The sequence below is a fragment of the Panulirus ornatus genome, chromosome 11 (genome assembly GCF_036320965.1).
Source record: "Panulirus ornatus isolate Po-2019 chromosome 11, ASM3632096v1, whole genome shotgun sequence".
Taxonomy (NCBI): Eukaryota; Metazoa; Arthropoda; class Malacostraca; order Decapoda; family Palinuridae; genus Panulirus; species Panulirus ornatus.
Window position 1 is genome coordinate 58,528,576 of NC_092234.1, and position 27,887 is coordinate 58,556,462.

General features: G+C 37.6%; 1 protein-coding gene across 2 annotated transcripts; it reads right to left on the reverse strand.

The window, feature by feature from the left end:
- Positions 1 to 27,794, reverse strand: LOC139751573 (uncharacterized). Of its 2 annotated transcripts, none has more exons than XM_071667155.1 (6): positions 27,640 to 27,794; positions 23,295 to 24,221; positions 10,166 to 10,307; positions 6,484 to 6,743; positions 3,081 to 3,169; positions 1 to 974 (listed from the first exon to the last, which is right to left on the reverse strand). In XM_071667155.1, the coding sequence occupies exons 2-6, from the start codon at positions 24,214 to 24,216 to the stop codon at positions 669 to 671; spliced, it is 1,719 nt and encodes a 572-aa protein (XP_071523256.1). In that variant the 5' UTR covers positions 24,217 to 24,221; positions 27,640 to 27,794; the 3' UTR covers positions 1 to 668. The 2 variants fall into 2 exon arrangements, with proteins under 2 accessions (XP_071523256.1, XP_071523255.1); XM_071667154.1 differs by having other exon boundaries at positions 27,632 to 27,774.
- Between the last annotated feature and the right edge of the window lie 93 nt (positions 27,795 to 27,887).

Genomic DNA, 27,887 nt, shown 5'->3' on the forward strand with positions numbered 1-27,887 from the left:
TAAAGTTTGTACCTAATATTGTGTTTATTCTGTTGTAATACAGAAAAAAAAGGAATCACATTAACATAAAGGAAATCACAGAAAATGTGGATGGGCAGTGATCCTACCAACCTAAGAGTTAGACTTAAAACTGCAAATAAAACAAAACATGTCTGATCTTTCATGGCTGATCTATCTCCATTATGGTTGTATATCACTTTTACATGAATAATGCATTAATGACAATTTACAACCATGTCCATCTGAAGATAGTGGGTATAACTGTTGCCTTTTTGACACAAATAAAGTTGTATAAGACTTTGTATAATACAATTTCCAAATATAATGATGTGTTGGTGTCCTACAGCCTCATGTAAGGGTATCACTTCCTTGCAATATCAATGAATTCAACTGTACACCACCAATGCCAGCAAAATAACATGACCTTATTCATTTACAGCACATTCTGCTGTTTTGTTCAGTAATTTTTTTCTTCAAAAATCATCATCTAAAAAATAATTTTTTTCTATTGGGAGAGGGTGGGGGTGCTAATCCTTATGTAGCAGTATTGTTTTTGTAGTAAGACATATGAATGACTGATGGTCAAAAAGTGTTAATAAAAATGTAGGTGATATCATTGTTATTCTGGTGACATGTTAACTTTACCCAATAAAACAATAATTTTATATCTACTTCTTATTCAGTTTGCTACGAACAATGTCCCTAAACTGAGTAAGTATCTTATTTTCTCTCTTCTGACGTTCCTCCTTGCTGAACATAGCCAAGGCTCGTTTCTCATCAGCTGAATAAATCTGGTTCTCTTTACGCAGTCGTACAGCCTCCATGCGCCGGTGACGACTTCCACTCATAACATACCCAACACTTTCAAACTTTTCAATCTCTTCAGATGTTAGACCAATCTCACCACGTCGAGGGATTCGCTTACCTTCAGCCACATATGCCGCCATAGCTGCACCTTCACCAGGCAGTAAAGCCTGTAACATTGACAATAATGGAATACACTAATAAAAAATCCTACTAAATATATGACATACTGCCTTCTCTCAAAATCAAGGCAAGATGACATATGTTGTATTTTCCTTAATCACTACACCCTTATCACATTCAAACCTTCAAAAGTAAAATTGAAGAGCAAGATCACACATGTGTTGAAGAATTCTGGCCACTAATTTGTTGTCTACGTACAAAAAAAGAAGCTATTGCTTCTTGTTTGTACTGAGAAATGTAAGAAATGAATGAGGGGTTGCTTCAGTGAGTGTTCCCAATAAAGTAAGAATAAACAATTAAACAATTATATAAAAGTCATGGCAGAAATCACAGAATGCTGAGAGAGGATAAGTGTAATCCATTAAAATCAGGGTGGAATCATATAAATAACATCACAAAAATAAAAGTACAATGAGAGATAAAACATGAAGATGCTGTCATGGCTGACCCAGTGATCTTCTAATATTACCTACCATACGATGACTATTTTCAATGGGCTGGGCTTGGAGGCCCCCAATACTGCAAAATTAATACCCATAAAAAGTGCATACCTACATGCATTCACTGTAAAATGGAAAATGATAAAACAGGAATAGGCAAATAATAAATGAAATGCCTAGTGAACTTTCATATTCAGTAAAAAGCTTTCATAATGGAGATAATGCTGTGTTAGAGTAAATGGTGGTATGACTGTGTGGTGTGAAAGTAATCTATGAGAGTATTAGGCTATGTTAATTCAACATGGTTTATTCTATTAGGCTATATCAAGTCACCATGGTTTATTCTATGATTAAAATGGCAGAAAGATGACCAGTATGCAAGTAACTTTTGGTGGAACAGAATGGAAGCTACCAAAGTTATGTCAAACAGATGGTGCTCTTCTATTTCCTAAACCAAAGTTGGTTGGAGAATGGTGTTGCAAAAAAAATATGAGAAAAGCAAGATTCTTGTTTTTGAGAAAGACTGGCAGTTACAGAGCAGCAACAATCTAAATGGTAGAAAAAATATATGCTGTTTATGAGTTTTTATGTATCAGAGTAATGATTAAGGCCAATGGTAGTAGGAACACAAAGTGAAAGTGCAAAAAATCTTTGATGAATGGGGAGATTTTAAGGGTACTGTGTTCACGAATAGAGCAAGATGAACTGCTTTTCTCAGCTCTGATTTATGAAAGCGAAAAACCGCATTTTCATATGAGTTAATAGCTAAAATCAATAAGAGCGTAAATATGGTATAACTTAAATAGTATAGTTAAAACTAGGAGTTAAGAGTACAGAAAGATACGAAAAAGATAAGCATATGATAGAAAAAAATGTGAAAAAGGTGTGCGGTGTGATGAAAATTAATTTTGTGTACTTGTTGAAAATCAAAAGGCCCTTATAGTAATGTGAAAGACAGTTCACATCAGCATACTAAACCTAAGTTGCAGACATATGACTGATAAGGGAGGCTGTATGCAATTGATCTAATTGAAGTAAATATGAACAAAGCTGAAGAAAATAAATATTTGGAAATACGTTCAAAATTCTAAGTCTCTGACCCATGAATGGAGAATTTCACAATGCAGGCCAATAATACTGAAAATATAGACCTCACATCTAAGGAGAGGGAATGTGTTCTTGAGAAAATGTGTACAGCAAATTCAAGTAAAGATTAAGTGAACAAGCTTTATTAAATATATCACCTGAAAGATGAAAGACATGGTAAAAAATAAACTGGAAGACATTACTATGAAAAATGAAAAATTTAAGAAAACACAGGAGAAGCTGGTGCTCTGGTACAAAGAATCACCTAATAAAGCCCAGTGGTGGCCACAAATTAGGTTAAAATATGTACACATTCTGCATTCAAGTTCAGTTCAGTTTGGTTTGGCCCAAAAATATTGATGGGTTCATTCCTTCCACATGGGAATTTTGCCTCCAATGTCTGGTATCCAGACTTTTTGGTTAATTATACTTTCAATATCTGGATATATTCTGTACTGAAATTAGCAATCATTCTCAAGTGCTTCTGTTTTCCTCTTTCATGTCAATAACAAAAATTAAAGAATCATTCATATTTTGATGTCAGGACACATGAAAAATAAGTCTCACCTTGCCATAGTCCTTCTTTGAGAGAGTAACCTGAGGCTTGGGAATAGGACCCACCCCTACTTCTTCGACCATCTCTCCACTGCTGTCTTCTGATGAAAAAATAATCCTATGTAATATGAAACTAGATATATAGAAATTATCTACATGTAGGATCATACTTTCTAGGTTTCAAGACACTCCAGTATATCAATACCTTTCCTGTAAAATTGCTGATATTTAAAAATATCTTTCCTATCATCAGAAATGGGAAATGCATCCAATACCTTATCCAAAAAGCCTGGTCACTGCATGTTTCCATAAACTACTTTTGAAGACTTGTGTGGAAAAAAAAATAGTTAAGCTACCACACTCGAAATGTCTTCTTGTTTGAGGATAATTAATCAAAATATAATAGAAAGAGAATGATATGGGCTATGAAGCTAGTATGAATATAAATATGAAATAACAAGACATTTTTTTGATGTTACCATTCAAGAGAAAAACGTCTTTCCATACATTCTATCTCAATGTTGAAAAAATTATTTTTTGGCCTGAAAAATACCCTTAACTACTACCTGCATTCTTGGTTATTTTTCTTTAAAAGTGTGAGGATGTAATCAAGATGAGAATAAAGGAGAGTTAGGTAGTATGTTTGTAGAAAGAAACCTGGATGTTCTGGCTGAGTGAAATGAAGCTCATGGGTAAAAGGGAAGAATGCTTTGGAAAAGTCTTGGAAGTAAAGCCAAGGGTTGGTGAGGGGACAAGAGATAAGGAAGGAGTAGCACTATTCCTGAAGCAGGAGTCGTGGGAGTGTGTGATAGAGTGTAAGAAAGTAAATTTTAGACTGATGTGGGTAAAACTGAAAGTGGTTGGTAAAACTGAAAATGGTTGGAGAGAGATGGGTGATTATTGGTGCTATGCACCTGGTCATGAGAAGAAAGATCTTGAGAAGCAAGTGTATTGGGAACAGCTGAGTGAGTGTGTTAGCAGTTTTGGCATACGAGACCGGATATAGCGATGGGTGATTTAAAAACAAAGGTGAAGAATGTGCCAGTTGAGGATATAATTGGTGCACATGGCGTATTCAGTGTTACGAATGGAAATGGTGAAGAGCTTGTGGATTTGTGTGCTGAAAAGACTGGTGGTTGGGAATACCAGGTTCAAAAAGAGAGATATGTACAAGTATATGTATGTGAGTGGGAGAAATGGTCAAAGTGCATTATAAGATTACATTTTAATTGATAAGCATTTAGAAAAGAGACTTTTGGATGTTAATGTGATGAGAAGGGCAGCTGGGGGATGTCTGATCAGTATCTTCTGGAAATGAAGGCGCAGATGTGTTGAGGTTTTCAAAAAAAGAAGAGGGAATGACACAGAAGAGAGTAGTGAGAGTAAGTGAGCTTGGAAAGAAGACTTGTGTGAGGAAGTACCAGAAGAGATTAAGTGTAGAATGGCAAAAGGTGAGAGCAAATGACGTGAGGGGAATGGGTGAGGAATGGGATGTATTTAGGGAAGCAGTGATGGCATGTGTAAGAGATGCATGTGGCATGAGAAAGGTGGGAGGTGGGAAAATTAGAGAGGGTAGTGAGTGGTGCGATGAAGAAGTAAAACTGTGAGTGAGAAAGAAAGGAGAGGGGGTAGTGCAAGGAAACAGACAACGAATGGCCTAACCACCCACATACACACATATATACATAAACACCCATGCACACACATATACATACATATACATTTCAATGTATACAGAGATATACATACAGAGACATGTACAAACATACACATGTACATATCCATACTTGCTGCCTTCATCCATTCCTGTCGCCACTACACAACACATGAAATAACGATTCCCCCCTCCAGCAAGGAAGTGCCAGTAAATGACAAAAAGACCACATATTCTTTTTTTGTACATGATCACCATTTCTCATGGTAGTGAGGTAGCATCAGAAAAGATGAAGAAAGTGGCCTCATTTGCTCACATCAACTCTCAAACTAGTCTTAAACTGTCATGTATAATGCACCAAACCAGACCTATCCTGTCCACATGCAGGTCCCACACACCTTTCTGTGGTCTCTCCAGAATCCTTCATATGCCCTGGTTGAAAATATTGACAGCACAATGTCCCCTGAAAACCATATCACTCCAATTCACTCTATCCATTGCATGCTTTATATCCTATTGGATGTTCATGCACTGAGCCTTAAAAGAATCTTTCTCTTCATCCTTCCACCTCTTTCATGGCCCCTGCTTCTTCCTTGTTCCCTCCACATCTGATATATATGGCCTCATCCTCTCAATATGTCGAAACCTTTTCACTACAGCCTCTTCAGCTCTTTCATACTTATTTCTCTTACTACCACATCTCATTCTTACCCTAACACTTCTTATTCAATTAACTCTCCTTACACCACATACTGTCCTCAAACATTTCACTTACAACACATTCATCCCATCCTTTATGTTCTTCTGTAAGGTCCACACCTAACATATATCTTGCTGACAAGACCTCTATACCAACAAAAAATACACATCTTTTCCCTTTAAAGACAGTGATCTCTCTTTCCACACATTCCTCAATGCAACCAAGACCTATGCCCCTCACCCACCCTATGGCTCACTTAAGCTCCCATGGTTCTATTCAGAGCCAGAGCCACTCCTAGGTATCTAGAACATCACATCCTGCAAGATCTCCCCATTTAAATACACACTCCAAAGAACTCCTCTATTTTCACCGCAAAACCTAATTACCTTGCTTTAATTTACATTTACTCCAAACTTTCTCCTTTCACACACAGTCTTTACAAACATATATGTATATTTTCCATATGCATAATTATATACCGATGTTTGGAACACTCCCTCTGTGTAAAAACAGAATATGAGAAGACAAGCAACAGTTAAAGGACGAGACTGTATATGAAAAAATTTACAACAGCCAGGCGCTGGTAAGCAACATACGAATGGGAGCAGCTTATAATATGATGGAGAGTGCCCTGAGGTGTGTCTGATATTTAAAAAAGAATGAGATGAATAAGGTTAGAGTATGGCAAACACTGACCATTTTGCAGGAATTGCAACAGAGGTTCATAGGCAAAGTACATGAGCAAAAAATGAACATAGAAAGAGACCAGAATATGTGAATGTTTCATATGAAGCACCCTATACATTATGAATAATGATGGTGCAAGGCATGGGTCTTATTTTTCCATCAAGGAGTATATCCACCGGTGGATACCATAATAAGCAAGTAAAGACACAATTATGACCCCTGCACTAGTTACAACATGGTCACATAAAATGAAACATGCTGTCTGTTTTAATTTCACACACATAAAATACACAAGCAAAAACAAATAGTGATCAGTTTATAGAGGTATAGAATGGGTTTATAAACAAACAGACAACAAAAAATTATTAGCTTACTCCTTCTTTCAATCCATTTAAGATTTTCATCTAAATCAGAGTCTGAATCGCTCTCAGAGGTTGAGTTGGAGACTTTCTTCTTGACTGCTTTCTTTTTTTCCTTCTTCCTCTTCTTCTTCTCTCTTTTGTGTTTCTTCTTCTTTTCTTTCTTCTTTTTTTTCTTCTTTTTCTTTTCATCTTCAGAGTTAGACAAGTCATGATTTACATCTTTATTGAATATCTTCCGTTTTCTGTCTTCATCAGTGTTTAATTCATCAGAACTGAAAATAATTTTTATCACTTACAACAAAGTTGACAAAAATTGAGATATGTTGAATAACAGTTTATATCATAAATGAAGACTTTAAGAGGTCAATGATATTCCTTTTACATCTTTCCTTTTAAGTCTCTTATGCAAATGGGTTGATGGAATTCAATGCACGAAGACAATCTAGAAACTTTCCCTCCATCTGTAAAACATACAACTAGACAACACATAATTCATACAATACTTATTCTAAATCAAAACTTCCTGTAGCCCTGGGGATAATGTGTAGTGTGATTGTGGTTCTGTGGTCATGGTTGCAGCAAGGCAACATTACACAGATGTGATCACAGCTGTAAGCTATCATGTAACAGTAAAACAAGCTTTAAGCTGGGTATTACCAGCTAACAAAATGGAAAAGCAAAACTTGAGATTGCCTTGAAGTATAGCTCAGAATTCACATATCAAATTTAGCTAAAGTTTACCTCGAATTCAGACTCAAATGGCATCTTGGATTACCAGCCAAGTCTATCATCTGGTAAGCCCCACTGCTCCCATTTCACAAAATATATCCCTATAGCAGATATAACTTTCACTATAACAAAATCCATTGGCTCTTGTCTCAATATGTGTATGTATATGTATACATATGTGTATATGTTGATATGTATATGTATGTATATGTGCATGTATGGGCATTTATGTACATATACATGTACATCCCTATCCCTGGGGATAGGGGAGAAAGAATACTTCCCACATATTCTCTGCAAGTCGTAGAAGGCAACTAAAGGAGATAGGAGAGGGGGCTAGAAACCCTCCCCTCCTTGTATTTTCACTTTCTAAAAGGGGAAACAGAAGAAGTAGCCATGCGGGGAGTGCTCATCTTCCTCGAAGGCTCAAACTGGGGTGTCTAAATGTGAGAAAAAAGGAGAGATAGGTAGTATGTTTGAGGAAAGGAACCTGAAGGTTTTGGCTCTGAGTGAAACAAAGCTCAAGGGTAAAGAAGAAGAGTGGTGTGGGAATGTCTTGGGAGTAAAGTCAGGGGTTGGTGAGAGGACAAGAGCAAAGGAAGGAGTAGCACTACTCCTGAAGCAGGAGTTGTGGGAGTATGTGATAGAGTGTAATAAAGTAAACTCTAGATAGATATGGGTAAAACTGAAAGTGGATGGAGAGAGATGGGTGATAATTGGTTTCTAAGCACCTGGTCATGAGAAGAAAGATCATGAGAGGCAAGTGTTTTGGGAGCAGCTGAGTGAGTGTGTTAGCAGCTATGATGCACAAGACCAGGTTATAGTGGTGGGTGATCTGAATGCAAAGGTGAGTAATGTGGCAGATGAGGGAATAACTGGGGTACATGGGGTGTTCAGTGTTGTAGATGGAAATGGTGAAGAGCTTGTAGATTTGTGTGCTGAAAAAGGACTGGTGATTGGGAATACCTGGTTTAAAAAGAGAGATATACAAAAGTATAGATATATAAGTAAGAGAGACGGCCAGAGAGCGTTATTGGATTACGTGTTAATTGATAGGCGCATAAAAGAGAGACTTTTGGATGTCAATGTGCTGAGAGGGGCAACTGGAGGGATGTCTGATCATTATCTTGTGGAGGCGAAGGTGAAGACTTGTAGAGGTTTTCAGAAAAGAAAAGAGAATGTTGGGGTGAAGAGAGTGGTGAGAGTAAGTGAGCTTGGAAAGGAGACTTGTGTGAGGAAGTACCAGGAGAGATTGAGTGCAGAATGTTAAAAGGTGAGAGCAAATGACATAAGGGGAGTGGGGGAGGAATGGGATGTATTTAGGGAAGCAGTGATGGCTTGCGCAAAAGATGCCTGTGACATGAGAAAGGTGGGAAGTGGGCAGATTAGAAAGGGTAGTGAGAGGTGGGATGAAGAAGTAAGATTGTTAGTGAAAGAGAAGAGAGAGGCATTTGGATAATTTTTACAGGGAAACAGTGCTAATGACTCGGAGATGTATAAAAGAAAGAGGCAGGAGGTCAAGATAAAAATGCAAGAGGTGAAAAAGATGGCAAATGAGAGTTGGGGAGAGAGTATTGTTATATTCTAGGGAGAATAAAAAGATGTTTTGAAAGGAGGTAAATAAAGTGTGTAAGACAAGAGAACAAATGGGAACATTGGTGAAGGGGGCTAATGGGGAGGTAATAACAAGTAGTGGTGATGTGAGGAGATGGAGTGAGTATTTTGAAGGTTCATTGAATGTGTTAGATGACAGAGTGGCAGATATAGTGTGTTTTGGTCAAGGTGGTGTGCGAAGTGAGAGAATCAGGGAGAATGGTTTCATAAACAGAGAAGAGGTAGTGAAAGCTTTGCAGGATATGAAAGCCGGCAAGGCATCGGGTTTGGATGGAATTACAGTAGAATTTATCAAAAAAAGGGGGTGACTGTGTTGTTGACTAGTTGGTGAGAATATTCAAAGTATGCATGGTTCATGGTGAAGTGCCTGAGGATTGGCAGAATCCTTGCATAGTGCCATTGTACAAAGGCAAAGGGGATAAAGGCGAGTGTTCAAATTACAGAGGTATAAGTTTGTTAAGTACTCGAAATTATATGGGAGGGTATTCATTGAGAGGGTGAAAGCAAGTACAGAGCATCAGATTGAGGAAGAGCAGTGGGGTTTCAGAAGTGGTAGAGGATGTGTGGATCAGGTGTTTGCTTTGAAGAATGTATGTGAGAAATACTTAGAAAAACAAATGGATTTGTATGTAGCATTTATGGATCTGGAGAAGGCATATGATAGTGTTGATAGAGATGCTCTGTGGAAGGTGTTAAGAGTATATGGTGTGGGAGATAAGTTGTTAAAAGCAGTGAAAAGTTTTTACCGAGGATGAAAGGCATGTGTACGAGAGTAGGAAGAGAGGAAAGTGATTGGTTCCCAGTGAATGTTGGTTTGCGACAGGGGTGAGTGGTCTCCATGGTTCTTTAATTTGTTTATGGATGGGGTGGCTAGGGAGCTGAATGCAAAAGAGTTTTAGAGAGAGGAGCAAATATGCAGTCTGTTGTGGATGACAGGTAGGGTTTGAGAAGTGAGTCAGTTGTTGCTCACAGATGATACAGAGCTGGTTTCTGATTTGGGTGAGAAACTGCAGAAGCTGGTGACCGAGTTTGGTAAAGTGTGCGAAAGAAGAAAGCCGAGAGGAAATGTGAATAAGAGCAAGGTTATTAGGTTCAGTAAGGTTGAGGAACTAGCAGAAGAGGGTGTTTTGAAATGGTTTGGTCACATGGAGAGAATGAGTGAGGAAAGATTGACAAAGAGGATTATGTACATGTGTATATATGTATATGTCTGTGTGTGTATATATATGTATATGTTGAGATGTATAGGTATGTATATGTGTGTGTGTGTGGACATGTATGTATATACATGTGTATGTGGGTGGGTCATAATACAGTGTTCAAAAATGATGATAAACAGTAAATGACATACTCTTCCTGCGGATGAAGAGGTGATGTTGACCAAAGCTCAGACACACCCTCCTCAGTTATCTGCTGACGCTGCATGCGACGATAACCAAAATAGTCATCACTTTGGTCGCCCTTACCGTTATGTCGACCAAATCCACCACTGCCTAGGAGAGAGATTGTAAAAAAATGAAAACTGCACAAATAATTCTTCCATCAATATCTTCTCAAAGTTATCTATATATTTATTTATCATACTTTATCGCTGTCTCTCACATCAGTGAGGTAGCGCAAGGAAACAGACGAAAGAATGGCCCAACCCATCCACATACACATGTATATACATACGCGTCCACACAAGCACATATACATACCTATACATTTCAACATATACATATATATATACATTTTATCTATTCATCTATTTATTTATCTATCTATTGTACTTTGTCGCTGTCTCCCTGCAGCAGCGAGATAGCGCAAGGAAACAGACAAAAGAATGGCCTAACCCACCCACATACACATGTATATACATACCTATACATTTCAACATATACATATATATACATACACAGACATATACATATATCTAAAAAGAGAAAGCTCTATGAATTATTTCGTTAAGGTGGAGGCTTTTGTACCCCAAGAGATCATGAGAAAACCTAGATTCATTAATACCTGTCTTTCATTGCTGTTAAAACATGAATCCAATTACATGTATACACTGCACAATAACAATTTTTGTTACCCTTATAAGAAGGATCATCAAAAATACAGGTATATTTATCATTTATATATGATGTGTCATTCAATCTGGGAACTCCACTTCAGCAGGAAGTGGACAAAATGAGGAAGCCTCCTGGCAGTCCTATCTGAATGCCTCTCTTTAGAATGCTCTAACTCACCTAACTGCCCCAGTTCCTCAGCATAATGTAGTAACTTTTCCCTTCCAGCATGTCAGCCGTCTTACCCTCATTCTATTTTCTTTTTCTTCATTTCTATAAATTTTCCTTACTGGCTAAATTTTCAAGCATCCTCTTCACATTATGAAGCCATTTCAAGGTATATCTATTAAATCACTGTAAAATATACACATGTAATTGGATTCGTTTCAACAGCAATGAAAGACAGGCATTAATGAATCTAGGTATTCTCATGATCTCTTGGGGCACAAAAGCCTCAACCTTACCAAAATAATACATAGAGCTTTCTCTTTTTAAATGACAAAAAATTATCAAACCTACCTAAAACCAATACTTCCTGAGCCTTACTAGGAATGTGTCTGCTATAAATACTTTAGGTTCGAGACAAACAGCTGAATAAGGAAATATAACAAAAACAAGGTCAAGAAATAATTTCTGTTGCAAGTTTGGAATAACATGCATATAAAATACAGTTTTCCTAAAAAAAAAGGGTAATTTTCATCTCCAAATATTTTCTTGATGACTGCTGTACTCTTAGTCACATTTTTCTTGAAAAATCTAAAATTGCCACTAATTACCATCTGTAAAATATGGGGAGAAAGTTCCATACTCATGGGGACCCATCTCCTGTACTTTCTATACTATCAAGTAGCCTTTCAAACCTTTGCAAACTGCCATCATCCACTGTATCATTGGTCAGCTTATTCCAACCATCCCCCACCCTAACACTAAACCTGTGTTTCCCAACATCCTTTCTAAGTAACTTTTAACCAAGCTCTTTGTCATGGCTTCTGGTTACTCTGGTGCTGCATCTCTTGAAGATCAGTTCACTAACAATATCAATCTTCTGACTTGGAAACTTGCAGGCTGTTATCAAGTCCCCCCTCTCTCTCCTTTCCTCCATCTTGTAAAGCCTTGCAGCCCTCACGTCTCTCATTGATACTTAACTTTCTTACTTTAAGTGCCATCTTAGCTGTTCCTCTCAATATCATCTCAATCTATCTTTGTGCTTCTTTAAGTACAACACCCAGACTTACAAAGCATAATCCAGTTTTGATCTGATATGTATCATGAATAATTTCATCAGCCTGCAAAGCTTAATCCAGTTTTCTTCTGATACGAATAATAAATAATTTTATTAGTATGTCCTTGTCCTATATTAAATGCAATTCAAATATTTGCTACTAAGCAGTTTCCCTTTTTCACAAGTCTCCTAATGCATAGCTCTGGTGATAAATTAAGCACAATGTCAACCCCTAGATCTCTTTCACATGCAGGTTCTTGTAATTCATTTCCTGCTAAGTAATCAACAAACCAAGGCCTCCTTTTGCTTTGTCCCATCCTCATTAACTGGGACTTGGACTAAATCTCATCATCAATTTATCTGACCAATTTTTGAGGGTGCCTAGGTCCCCCTGAAGGCTGATGCAATCATCATCATTCATTTTTTCCCTCAGAAGCTTGGAATCATCAGGTAACATGTTTAGACATGATTCAAATCCATCAAGTAGGTTAATATTTACCTGCACTGAGAATAGCAGTGGGATGAAGACTGAGTCCTGAGGCACATCACTTGTAATCTCAGCCCACTTTCAAGGGCACCCCTTACATGTGTTCTTCACTTCCTTTTAATTAGGTATTCTCCTAACCAGTGAAGAAGCCCATCCCTTTTTCCTGTTTATGTATTTAGCATTTTTTCTATCAACCTCTGATGAAGAACAAAGTCAATAGCTTTCAAGCAGTCTAAATAAGACACAGTCTATCCATCTTACTCTTTAACCTAACATGGCATTCACCCTGTCACAAAGCATACAAAATGTACCGGTACAGTCATTACAAAATAGGCATCAATCACGATCATAGATCTCTGTCTTTGGATATGATAACCTGGTTCTCTTGTTAATCCAATGCAATCTGCAACCATACCTGGTTATACTCAGCATGGCAACTACAACCATACTTAGACAGGTTGCCTCTTCCCATCCTCTTTTCACTTTCATACTTACATTTCTACCTTTCATTATTCTCTTAAGTGACCCAATGACTCTTCTACCCTGTACTGCTCTTTCCCTTATCTCTCCCTCCATATTATCACACTTACCCAAGACAGCTCCTAAATACTGAAATTCCCTCACTTCTTCCAGTCTTTTTCCCCACATATCCAGAGAAGAGGTAGTGAAAGCTTTGTGGAAGATGAAAGCCGGCAAGGTGTCAGCTTTGGATGGTATTGAAGTGGAATTTATATATATATATATATATATATATATATATATATATATATATATATATATATATATATATATATATATATATATGGAAAGCTGTGTAGGTATGTATATTTGCATGTGTGGACGTATGTATATACATGTGTATGGGGGCGGGTTGGGCTGTTTCTTTCGTCTGTTTCCTTGCGCTACCTCGCAAATGTGGGAGACAGCGGCAAAACAAAAAATATATATATATATTTTTATATATATTTTATATATTTTATATATTTTTTTTTTTCCAAAAGAAGGAACAGAGAATTGGGCCAGGTGAGGGTATTCCCTCAAAGGCCCAGTCCTCTGTTCTTAATGCTACCTCGCTAACGCGGGAAATGGCGAATAGTTTAAAAGAAAAAGAAAATATATATACATATATATATATATATATATATATATATTTTTTTTTTCTTTTAAACTATTCGCCATTTCCCACGTTAGCGAGGTAGCGTTAGGAACAGAGGACTGGGCCTTTTTTGGAATATCCTCACCTGGCCCCCTCTGTTCCTTCTTTTGGAAAATTTAAAAAATATATATATATATATATATTATCCCTGGGGATAGGGGATTAAGAGTACTTCCCACGTATTCCCTGCGTGTCGTAGAAGGCGACTAAAAGGGGAGGGAGCGGGGGGCTGGAAATCCTCCCCTCTCGGTTTTTTTTTTAATTTTCCAAAAGAAGGAACAGAGAATTGGGCCAGGTGAGGGTATTCCCTCAAAGGCCCAGTCCTCTGTTCTTAACGCTACCTTGCTAATGCGGGAAATGGCGAATAGTTTGAAAGAATATATATATATATATATATATATATATATATATATATATATATATATATATATATATATATATATATACATAAATGGGAGTGATTGTGTTGATGATTGGTTGGTAAGGATATTCAATGTATGTATGGATCATGGTGAAGTGCCTGAGGATTGGCAGAATGCATGCATAACGCCATTGTACAAAGGCAAAGGGGATAAAAGAGTGTTCAAATTACAGAGGAATAAGTTTGTCGAGTCTTCCTGGGAAATTTTATGGGAGGGTACTGACTGAAAGGGTAAAGGCATGTACAGAGCATCAGACTGGGGAAGAACAGTGTAGTTTCAGAAGTGGTAGAGGATGTGTGGATCAGGTGTTTGCTTTGAAGAATGTATGTGAAAAATACTTAGAAAAACAGATGGATTTGTATGTAGCATTTATGGAGCTGGAGAAGGCATATGATAGGGTGAATAGAGATGCTTTGTAGAAGGTTTTAAGAGTATGTGGTGTGGGAGGTAAGTTGCCAGAAGCAGTGAAAAGCTTTTTTATGTAAGGCATGTGTACGAGTAGGAAGAGAGGAAAGTGATTGGTTCCCAGTGAATGTCGGTTTGCGGCAGGGGTGTGTGTGATGTATCCATGGTTGTTTAACTTGTTTATGGATGGGGTGGTTAGGGAGGTGAATGCAAGAGTCTTGGAGAGAGGGGCAAGTATGCAGTCTCTTCTGGATAAGAGGGGTTGGGAAGCGAGTCAGTTGTTGTTCGCTGACGATACAGCGCTGGTGGCTGATCCAGGTGAGAAACTGCAAAAGTTGGTGATTGAGTTTGGTAAATTGTATGAAAGAAAAAGGTTGAGAGTAAATGTGAATAAGAGCAAGGTTATTAGGTTCAGTGCAGTTGAGGGACAGGTTAACTGGGAGGTAAGTTTGAATGGAGAAAAACTGGAGGAATTGAAGTGTTTTAGATATCGGGGAGTGGACTTAGCAGCAGATGGAACCATGGAAGCGGAAGTGAGTCACAGGGTGGGGGAAAGGGCGAAGGTTCTGGGAGCATTGAAGAATGTATGGAAGGTGAAAACATTATCTCGGAGAAAGAAAATGGGTATGTTTGAAGGAATAGTAGTTCCAACAATGTTATATGGATGCAAGGCTTGAACTATAGATAGGGTTGTGCAGAGGAGGGTGGATGTGTTGGAAATTAAATGTTTGAGAACATGTGGTGTAAAGTGGTTTGACTGAGTAAGTAAGGAAAGGGTAAGAGATGTGGGCGTTAATGTATATGCATTTGTATGTGGGTGGGTTGGGCCATTCTCATCTGTTTCCTTGCACTATCTCCCTAACACTGGATATGGCAGTTAAGTACAATATAAATAAAAAAATAAAATATCCAGAGCACAATTTAGTAGATTCTTCTTTCATTCTACATGGTTTTAAAAAATCTATATTTTCATTCCATTTCCTTCAAACACCATTAATATACTTTTACTTGCATCTACCTTCAATCTCATCTGCTAACAAACATAATAAAACACATTTACAACCTTCTGCAACTCCTCTCCACTCTCTGCAAAGAACACAGTATCATCCACAAACAGGCTTGCCACTATCCACCATATCTCACTGGCACATCCCCATCTCTGCATCCCTTTTCCCTAGTTTTGCTTTCATCTCTCTCATCACTCCACCCATATATATACTAAATAGCCTTGGTGACATCAAAGCCCTGCCTCACACCTACATGTATCCCAAAACTTTTGCTCAGATCTCCTTCCACTCTCACACATGCATTTGCTCCTCTAAAGAAGGCTTTTGAATCATGCAACAGTTGTGCCTCTATATCATATATCCTTATCACATCCAAAAGAGCATTCCACTCAACTCCGTCATTTGCTTTCTCCAGATCCATAAAAGCTACATACAACTTTTTACCTTTCACTGAATAATTTTCCACTGTTATCTTTACGACAAAAATCTGATCCACACATCACGTACCTTTCCTAAAACCTCTTTGCTCTTCACTTATTCTGCATTCAGACACTTCCATCACTCTGTCAATTAATATCTTTTAATACACTTTTCCTTGTATACTTACCAGACTTATTTCCCTATAATTGCTTCAGAAATCCTCCACACCTTTCCCTTTAAATAAAGGAACAATAACTTTCACCCAATCCTCAGGCACAACCTTCCGTTTCCATGCTAAATTACATAGAAGATGCATCTACTTCATCACACTTTCTTCTCCATACTTCAATATTTCAGTCGTAAATCCATCCAATCCAGGTGCCTTTCACTTTCAGCCTCATTATTGCCATTCTTACCTCCCTCTTTGCTATAGGCCCCTGAACTTGTATACTCTTCCTTACCTCCATACTCATGCATGTAACAATTGCTGCCTTGCCTTCTCCCACATTCGTCAGCTCTTCAAAATACTCTTTCTATCTTTCTTTCATGTACTCCTTTTGATTCAGCAATTTTCCTTTCCTAATTTCTCACATCAACATTTCCTTTTTTACCTCCTTCCAGTATAATTTCATTTCATCCCAAAACTTTTCACTTAACTTTCTTCCAAAATCTTCATTTACTCTTTCTTTGCTTTCCTCTATCAGCTTCGTAACATTCCACTTATATGCTACCATAATAATCATCTTTGCATCTATGGTCCTTTTGCCCTGATGGCAAAAACCTCATGGCAACCCTTCACACCTAAAGTAAGATATTACTGATTGACATGTTACAGTGAAAAACTAAAATTCTTCCAAATAAACTCATAAAGATGGCTCTCAGGAAAACCAACAGTGGAGGTTAATGTTGGCGACTATTTTGAAAAAGTGTGTGAAAGGAGAAAGTTGAGAGTATATGTGAATAAGAGCAAGGTTATTAAGTTTAGTAGGGTTAAGGGACAAGTTAACTGGGATGAAAGTTTGAATGGAGAAAAACTGGAGAAAGTGAAATGTTTTAGATAGCTGGGAGTAGACTTAGCAGTGAATGGAACCATGGAAACGGAAATGAGTCACAGGGTGGGGGAGGGGGCGAAGGTTCTGGGAGCGATGAAGAATGTGTGGAAGGATAGAACGTTATCTTGGAGAGTAAAAAGGGGTATGTTTGAAGGAATAGTAGTTCCAACAATATCATATGGTTGCAAGGCATGGGCTAAAGACAGGATTGTATGGAGGAGGGTGAATGTGTTTGAAATGAAATGTCTGAGGACAATATGTGGTATGAGGCGGTTTGATCGAGTAAGTAAAGAAAGGGTAAGAGATGTGAGGAAATACAAAGAGTGTGGTTGAGAAAGCAGAAGAGGGTGTGTTGAAATGGTCTGGACATATGGATAGAATGAGTGAGTAAAGGTTGACAAAGAGGATATAGGTGTCAGAGGTAGAGGGAACAAGGAGAAGCAGGAGACCAAATTGGAGGTGGAAGGATGGAGTGAATAAAATTTTATGTGGTCGGGGCCTGAACATACAGGAGGGTGAGAGGTGTGCAAGGAATAGAGTGAATTGGAATGACGTGGTATACCAGAGTTAACGTGCTGTCAATGGACTGAACCTGGGCATGTGAGATGTCTAGGGTAAATCATCGAAAGATCTTTGGAGCCTGGATGTGGATGGGGAGCTGTGGATTCAGTGCATTAGACATGACAGCTAGAGACTGAGTGCAAACAAATGTGGCCTTTTTTTTTGTCTGCTTTCCCGACACTAACTTGCTGAAGCAGGAGACAGTGATGCTGTTTCCTGTGGGGTGGGATAGTGCCAGGAATGGATAAAGGTAAGCAAGTATGAATATGTACATGTGTATATATGTCTGTGTATGTGCATGTATATGTATGTACATATGTATATGTTGATATGTATATGTGCGTGTATGGGCATTTTATGTATATATATGTGCATGAGTGGATGGTCCATTCTTTGTCTGTTTCCAGGCGCTACCTTGCTGATGTGGGAAATGGCAATCAAGTATAATATATTATCATACTTGATCGCCGTTTCCCACATCTGTGAATGAGCACTAGGAAACAGATGAAGAAAGACCCATCAACTCATATACACACATATATACACATGCACGCACCATATACATATCAACAAATATTCTTTTTATATTCTATTTTTCATTTATATTTCATTCATATTTGTCGCTGTCTCCCGTGTTAGCGAGGTAGCACAAGGAAACAGATGAAAGATTGGCCCAACCCACCCACATACACATGCTTATACATACACATATACATACCCATACATTTCATCGTATACATATATATATACATACACAGACATATACATATATACACATGTACATAATTCACATTTGCTGCCATTATTCATTCCCGTCGCCACCCCACCACACATGTAATGACAACCCCCTCCCCCAGCACGCACGTGAAGTAGCGCTAGGAAAAGATAACAAAGGCCACATTTGTTCACACTCAGTCTCTAGTTGTCATGTATATTGCACCGAAACCACAGCTCCCTTCCATATCCAGGCCCCACAAAACTTTCCATGATTTACCCCAGACGCTTCACATGCCCTGGTTCAATCCAGTGACAGCACGTCCACCCCGGTATACCACATCGTTCTAATTCACTCTATTCCTTGCACACCTTTCACCCTCCTGCATGTTCAGGCCCTAATTGCCAAAATCTTTTTCACTCCATCTTTCCACCTCCAATTTGGTCTCCCAAATCCCCTCGTTCCCTCCACCTCTGACACATATATATCCTCTCTGTCAATCTTTCCTCACTCATTCTTTCCATGTGACTAAACCATTTAAAAACACCATCTTCTGCTCTCTCAACCACACTCTTTTTATTACCACACATCTCTCTTACCCTTTCATTACTTACCTGATCAAACCACCTCACTCCACATATTGTCCTCAAACACCTCATTTCCAACACATTCACCCACTTCCGCACAACCCTATCCAGAGTCCACGCTTTGCAAAAATATAACATTCTTGGAACCACCATCCTTTCAAACATACCCATTTTTGCTTTCAGAGATAATGTTCTCACCTTCCACACATTTTTCAATGCTCCCATAACTTTCGCACCCTCCCCCACCCTGTGACTCAATTCCGCTTCCAAGATTCATCCACTGCCAAATCCACTCCCAGATATACAAATCCATTCGTTTTTCTAAGTATTCCTCACATACATTCTTCAAAGCAAACACCTGATCCACACATCCTCTACCACTTCTGAAACCACACTGCTCTTCCCCAATCTGATGCTTTGTACATGCCTTCACCCTCTCAATCAATACCCTCCCATATAATTTCCCAGGAATACTCAACAAACTAATACCTCTGTAATTTGAACACTCGCCTTCATCCCCTTTGCCTTTGTACAATGGCACTATGCATGCATTCCACCAATCCTCAGGCACTTCACCATAAACCATACATACAGTGAATATCCTCACCAACCAGTCAACAACACAGCCACCCCCTTTTTAATAAATTCCACTGCAATACCATCCAACCTGCTGCCTTGCCAGCTTTCATCTTCTGCAAAGCTTTCACTACCTCGTCTCTGTTTACCAAATCATTCTCCCTGACCCTCTCACTTCACACACCACCTCAACCAAAACACCCTATATCTGCCAATCTACCATCCATCACATTCAAGAAATCTTCAAAATACTCACTCCATCTCCTTTTCACATCACCACTACTTGATATTATCTCCTCATTAGCCCCCTTCACCGATGTTCCCATTTGTTCTCTTGTCTTACACACTTTATCTCCTTCCAAAACATCTTTTTATTCACCCTAAAATTTAATGATACTTTCTCACCCCAACTCTCATCTGCTCTCTTCTTCACCTCTTGCACCTTTCTCTTGAGCTCCTGCCTCTTTCTTTTATACATCTCCCACACATTTGCACTATTTCCCTGCAAAACTCATCCAAATGCCTCTCTCTCTTCTCTTTCACTAATAATCTTACTTCATCCCACCACTCACTACCCTTTCTAATCTGCCCACCTCCCACACTTCTCATGCCACAAGCATCTTTTGTGCAAGCCATCACTGCTTCCCTAAATACCTCCCCCACTTCTCTTACGTCCTTTGTTCTCACCTTTTTCCAATTTGCACTCAGTCTCTCCTGGTACTTCCTCACACAAGTCTCCCTCCCATCCCAAGCTCACTTACTCTCACCACTCTCTTCACTCCAACATTCTCTCTTCTTTTTTGAAAACCTCTACAAATCTCCTTTGCCTCCACAAGATAATGATCAGACATCCCTCCAGTTGCACCTCTCAGCACATTAACATCCAAAAGTCTCTCTTTCACGTGCCTATCAATTAGCATGTAATCCAATAACGCTTTCTGGGTATCTCTCCTACTTACATACGTTTACTTATGTATATCTCTCTTTTTAAACCAGGTATTCCCAATCACCAGTCCTTTTTCAGCACACAAATTTACAAGCTCTTCACCATTTTCATTTACAACACTGAACACTCCATGTACACCAATTATTCCCTCAACTTCCACATTACTCACCTTTGCATTCAAATCATCCATCACTATAACCCAGTCTTGGGCATCAAAACTACTAACACACTCACTCAGTTGCTCCCAAAACACTTGCCTCTCATGATCTTTCTTCTCATGACCAGGTGCATAGGCACCAATAACCACCCATCTCTCTCCATCCACTTTCAGTTTTACCCAAATCAATCCAGAGTTTACTTTCTTACACTCTATCACATACTCCCACAACTTATATCAATTCTTATATCAATTTCTGAAAAAGAAAAACCAGTATGCATCAAGATTACCAGTTCCAAGTAATGTGCATTACTCACTAATGCCAAACTTTATATCAGCACTGAAAACACTTAACCATGATAACATTCACAGTCTTGCCTAAATCCATTCTGCTCTTAAACTTTTCATTGTTTTATACCACATTAACTTCAAGTTTTTCTCTCAATAACTTATTTTTCTGTTGCCACTCACAATCTAATACACTTAATGAATACATTCCAACCCAACCTTCTTTCTTTATTCATATTCTCATTCCTAATAAAGTATTTTTTCCAGATTTTGGTTTTCCACCAGAGGTACCTGAATTAAAATTTCATTCATGCATTCTTCTTTTTCTATTTTTTCCTTTACCTCCCTTTCCTGCCTTTGAGAGCTAATGAGTGTCAAGAACAAACAAACAACAGCATCATTGCTCAAAATTCTATAAACATCAATGAATACTACATGTTATCATTACATTAAGTAAATCAATTCCTTCATAACCTTGATTCAATCTTAACCCTCCTTCATTCAACCCTTTAAGTATTTGATTATTTTTCAGGTTGGTTTCCAAAAAGTGTCAATTATCCAGACAAAAATCAGATTATTACTTTGACCTTTTCTACTACTTTTGTGTAAAATGAGATATATCTTTAAGATTTTATCACTAAAATTCCTCGAGATCCATCCAGGATACAGAAAATTGATTTACATAAAAAATGCAAAAAAATGTGAAAAACCATACTACCACAAATGGCATATAAACTGACCCAACGAAGTCAGTAAAGAGCTAGCATAATTTCTGTTATGAAAAAATAAATCTGGATAACAATGGGAATTACATAATATCACTACATAGGAAGTGAAGGATGTCCCTAAAAAAATGACAGATTTCTGGTGAAAAATAAAAGTTGCTTTTCCAAACTAGTTTTATCTTCTCACATCTATTTCAGAGTAAATCTTGATACCAACAACACATAATGCAAGCATTTTGTATATCAAGAATTATTTACATTAAATCAGATGAACAACATGGCTAATATGCTAAATCTAAAATCTGATACCCATAGCTTCTTATCAACTTCTTCCCACCAATCAAATGCAGTCTATATCTTGGAGGTTCTAGCCTTGGACATTCTCTATCTACCACCATGGACGTACAGGAACTGATGAAGCTGAGCTGTTTTCAAACTCACTCCAACTCAATGATACTGCCAAAATGGCTTCAATATCTGCCTCAGTTATAACACTCTCACTCCTACCACTCATGATTGCTAAGAGAAAAACAAAAAATTTTTGAGATCATAAACATGAATGTAAAAACACTGTTTAGCAGCTTATTCTATAACCTCTGGCGTATATCAAAATAGAATATAAAGCATTAGTCACATTGCAGTTATTAAACTGATGACTAATAAATCAATAATACCACACTCAAAATGCAGATTAAAAAAGTTAAATGGTTATTCACACAAAGTATAATCAGTCAAGTGACCAAGTGTAAACAAACACTATACACTGCCCAGCTTACAGAAAGCAACCCTCCTTCTCACCTAAAAAATATATTACAGAATACAAATTATGCTTAGTGGATATCACAGGATAATATAAAATTTGTAATTTGCCTCACCTAAATAAATGTATTACAGAATACAAATTATGCTTATTGGATATCACAGGATAACATAGAATTTGTAATTTGCCTGCAAATAAAAAATTTAGCTTCAACATTGCACACAAAAATGTTAATCATAAAAATCAAATGAAAAATAAGGAACAATGTTCATCTATTTTACCACCTCATTACAAATCTTCCATGTTATACAAGTATATTATGAGATAGGTTATATAATACTCATTATATATGTAGGTTATACCATATAAAAACAATAATATTAACATTAAAACAGAGCTACTTACTGCATGAGCAGATAGCTGAGCCTGTGCAAACAAATACAGTAGTTGCAGTGTTGCTCACACATGATAGCACACATGATGTGGTGGGGATAGAGAGGATGTTAAAGCATTCCCACATTGCAGTAGAAGGAAAAGATTTTGTGAAGCCATGGAGTAAAACCATTTGCTGCATCAAATAGTTACAAATGTCAAAGTGAACATAACTTCTTTCAATACCAAAAGGCTTAAAGTTTATGAGGACATGAAAGGGAAAATTTGGGAATGCTCATGTATCTAACAGAGATAGTATGGGAGATAACAATGTAAGAATAAAGAGAATATAAATATAATTGCAGAAAGAAAAGGTGAAAAAATATTTAAGAAAAGAAAGCAGCATATCAACTAATAGTTCACTCTAAAATATTTGTTAAAAGAATAAAGATATGTGAAGAGGCTTACAGGGGAATAGTAAGTTAACATAAGATAGCAAAAAAATAATTGAATACTTGCCAAGTAAAGCTTACTCTCTACATTAATAAAAAATACAAATATATGAACTAACCTCTCTCCCTATAACCTCCATTTCTGTAGCCACTGCTGTCTCTCTGGCCACCCATAGCCCTATAACTTCCTCTGTCTCTATCTCTCTGTTGTTCAAAGAATTTACTGTGACCCCATCTACCATCTGGTGTGGGTGGAGAGTGATCTCGATTTCTCTGGTATCCATTACTGTCATGGCGATTGCTTGGAGATTCTGACCAACTCCTCCTTTCTGGAGCATTCCTAGATTTAAAATGATTTCTGTATGACTTTTGGTCTCTTCTTGTTTGATCTCTCTCACGGGACCTGGAGCGGTTTCTGATCTGTCTGTCACTGTTCTGAATTTTATTGATATTCTTAATCTTACCAATATTCCTTCCATACCTTTTACCACGTCCCTCTCTGTCTACTGAACTTTCTTTACGATTATGCATATCTCGCATTCTCTGCCTGGTTTCAAAATATGAACCTGACCTAGAACGTGACCGTGATTTTGACTGAGATCTATGCCCTGTTTTTCTGACTTTCGCGTCTGTATTGTGCATCTGGCCCTTTTCATTTGATTTTGATCTACGATGCCTATTTTGGGATTTTAAACTATTGTTTCTGTCATGAGATCTTGATCTGTGGCTTCTATCATGAGATGCTGATCTACGATTTCTATCTCGTGACTTTGCTCCACAACCTCTTTCTTGTGACCCTGATCTGTGTTTTCTCCCATCTAATTTTCTGCTGACATTCTTATCACATGATGTAGATCGGCGGTTTCTTTCTTCAGACCATGACCTAGATCTGTGTCTTTCTTTGTTTAAGGAACTTCTTTTCTTGCTGACACCATGATCATGATTCTTACTACCAGTATTTTTGTTAAGTAGTGCTGATGAATGTACATCAGGGGTTGAGTCATCACTGTCATCACTATCACTACTGCTACTGCGACCCATGTTGCCTGCAACAAGAATTTTGTGTGAGTTCTACATTACAGAATAAAAAAATTCTTATTACTGAAGGTAACACATTCACCAGTAACTGTATAATCTATAATACCAATGAATAATTTTCATCTCATTCTTAAAGACTTTGCTTGTTTTACTAAGATTGCAAACTGAAGATGAGAATTTTAACAACACTTTACTGTACCTGTATAGTACACTTCTAATGCATTTATGCTCTAAACTGGATTACTTTAAGAACAGAGCAGCGGTGCATCTGATTTCTAGTGGGAGGAAGACTTGTTAGTGACAGAACCCCAATATAACACACTAATAACTCAAACAAAGTGCATATTCAAATCCCACAAAAAGCTAAAATACCTAAAACATCTGCTCATATCATGATGGGTTTTGCAAGACTGTTACACTTTAAATACAATGTTGCTTTGAAAAAAGACAAAACACTATCCACCATATCTCACTGGCACACTCCATCTCTGCACCCCTTTTCCCTAGTTTTGCTTTCATCTCTCTCATCACTCCACCCATAAATATACTAAGTGATGAAATCACTTAACTAAGTGGACTTTTTCTACCCATCAGTTCAATTACTTAAAATCTACTAAAGCTTAAAAGACAGAACATGAGGTATCAAGGCAGACAGAGGATGTGACCACCTGCTACAAGGCACTACACTGAGAAAAAATTGAGCAAGGCTGTCGATATCAGGCTCCTACTTCCAATTAAAACTTACTCTACTGGTAACACTGTCTTAAGATGATGATGATGACCCACAAGGGGAGGCAAATGCTCCTACAGCAACTCCCTCACCTCACAGTAATCTCTTCACTCCTTCTAAATACCTTGCAGTAACATCACCTCACACAACTTGTACCAGGTTCTGGTTAGCAAATCATTTGTTTGTATCTACCTCTCAAGCAATCATTTTCCATATCTATGCATGAAAATATCTTTATCTAAAAAGTCTATCTTACTTGAGTTTGGGTCACACTATCTTTGATTAGGAACACATTATAACTGAACCTTAAGGGAAAACATGTTTCAATGTAGGATTATTTGCTTTGCTTTCTAGCTTTCAAGAATATAACCCAAACATATATATCATTTGGGTCAGGAAATCTTTTCTCAGCTAAACATCCGAGCTTGCAAAACTGGACCTTAGGGGAAAATATGCTTCAAAATATGATTATTCTCTTTACATTCAGGTTCTCAAGATTGATAAATGACTGTAAATAACCAAAGGAGGAAGATTAAACAAAAAACAAGAAGATGCTGCAGTTTTCTCAGCCTGAACATTAGTAACCATGCTGCACTGCTGCAAGTTCTGGCCTCCCTTTCTGAGCATCATTTAATCAAGCTAGACCTCAAATCTACTAGCTCTAAAACTCCACCCATAACTGTTGTGTTTTGACAGCAACAGCAAAAGGCACATCTTGATGTATATTACTAGTCTGTTTAAACCAGCTGCAAAGGATGAAGCATATGACATATCAATGAATCAATAATAACAGCAACTGTAAAAAAGAAGAGAGAAAAGGTGGTATTTCTGGAATGCAGGATGCTGGTTTGGTGTCTTTAAGAATTTTTCTTGTTTTTTTTTTTACTTTTGTCTTCTGGATAGCAAAACATCCTAACTTGAATGTTAGAAATCTGTTGCAGATCATATTTTTGTTTACATATAATTTCTTTTATATTTGTAATGTGCCCATGTGTGCCACTGTTATCCCTATTTCAAAGGATAGCAACAAAAAAGTCTAAGTTAATGAAAAATAAGGCTAAAACATGCAAGACCAGCAGAAATATGTATCATTCAGACAATTTTCCTTTATCATACACTTTTATAGAAACACCAGTAGATTTCAGAGGAAGCATTTTGCAGTCTTCCATGCCTTGTCATACCAGCAGGAAATTCTTCTCGAGTGCAAGTTGGGAACCATGACTTACATGCATTTCCAGAAATGGATGATGATATACCACTCCTGAGATTAAGGCTTCGGTGATTCTTTTGCCATTCCGGTGATTTCTCATTCCACTTCGTTTCCATATCTTTCATACTATCTATCAAACTTTAACTTTTCCCTCTTAGTTTCTTAAGCTCCCTTTTCAATTCTTTGTGTTTTGTTTTCAGTTTTCATAATTCATCCCAATTTCTTATCACATCTGGCCTATATCTTGAGAATCATCTTGCTACACCTTCAAAAACTTACATTCTCACAATATATATGGTAGCATGTTTGGCATTCATCACTCTTAGACAAGTATCTTTTTCAGTCACCTTCTTTCCATATCCACTAAAGTCAACATCTTAATTTCAGATGTCACTGCCTGCAATGCATTTTCACACATCTGATCTTTAACTAATGCAAAATATCTCCAGTCTTTCCTTTTTACATTTGGTGCTAACTTTTTGTCAAATTTCTGTCATTTTGCTCAGTGATTTCCTTATTATCCTTTTAATTTCCAAACAAATATTTAAGAAGAAAGCATTACACTTGGTACCTGTCATCAAGGATCTCAAAAACAACTCTTACCTCTCTATCTAATATCTGGTAAATGACTCATCTTATGTGGGTCATGAAACAAAATATATCTGGTCCATCTTGTGTGTAATGATATACCTGCAGGCCCTCAACTTGTGTGCATTATCCATGCACTCTGAACAAATGTCTAAAATGAAAAATTTCATAATGATATGAATATGGTGCAGGGAGTGTACACTGTTCATCGACACAAAACCGAAGAGAGCTGAGGTTGATCGCCTAAGACTGATGGATCAAAATCCAAGTGGGCTGAGATCAATGAAATTTTGCACAACTAAGTATATAATTACTGGCTGAAGTACTATTTTCCACATTAATCTTTATAACATCAAATTAAAGAAAATGTTGGCTGCTTGGGAAAGGTAGTTGAGATTTTCTTTGGTTCTGTTGACTTACAAACATCTTCAATTTATACATTAATCAACCCAATCAACCCTACGCTTTCTTTGATCTTCTAAGTCCTCCCCACTGTTCTAAATATTCTACAACAGGATAAAATAAGCTCAAAAACGCGCAACCCGTCTCACTATATGCACATATTACTGAACCATTACAAAGGAATTACTGATAGTCTACATATCTATACAAGTCATCTGTGGAGACCTCGTAGACCTTACTTGTGGCTCTAACACTGATGTATTGATTCAATTTCCTTCTTTACAATTTCCCTCTATCTATACATATATATCTTTATAGTACACGATTCATGACTCAACCCATAATACAGGTTAAGGCCTTCATTTCAGGCAGCAGAACCCAACGCTGTCCATCAGAGAGGTAATACAATTGGCCTGCCTCCCTGGACTCCAGGAGGACTGGCACTCCACACCAAATAATCCAAAATACAGTGAACTGGAGGGACTGACCCACACACCTCGCCTTTGCTTCTTCCTTCGATAAGACTGTGAAGTTATAATAGGGTGTCTTCCGTAGCCTTTCTGTTTTTGTGTAGTAAACTTGTGAGCTAAGTAGGTGTACCTAACACCAATGTAAACAACACCAACACTGGTAGAGACCGCTGGTTTATATATTATTTTGCTATGGCGTTAGTGTTAGATATAACTACTTCATTATCTTAGAACAAAATATCGTCATAGTTAATTCACATGCTCTTTACAAATT

Coding starts and splice junctions, on each gene's coding strand:
- LOC139751573 (XM_071667155.1), bottom strand. CDS start 24,216: ATGGGTCGCAGTAGCAGTAGTGATAGTGATGACAGTGATGACTCAACC. Junction 6,744..10,165: donor CCTCTTCATCCGCAGGAAGA/GTATGTCATTTA, acceptor AATTATTTTCAG/TTCTGATGAATTAAACACTG. Junction 3,170..6,483: donor TAAATGGATTGAAAGAAGGA/GTAAGCTAATAA, acceptor TTTTTTCATCAG/AAGACAGCAGTGGAGAGATG.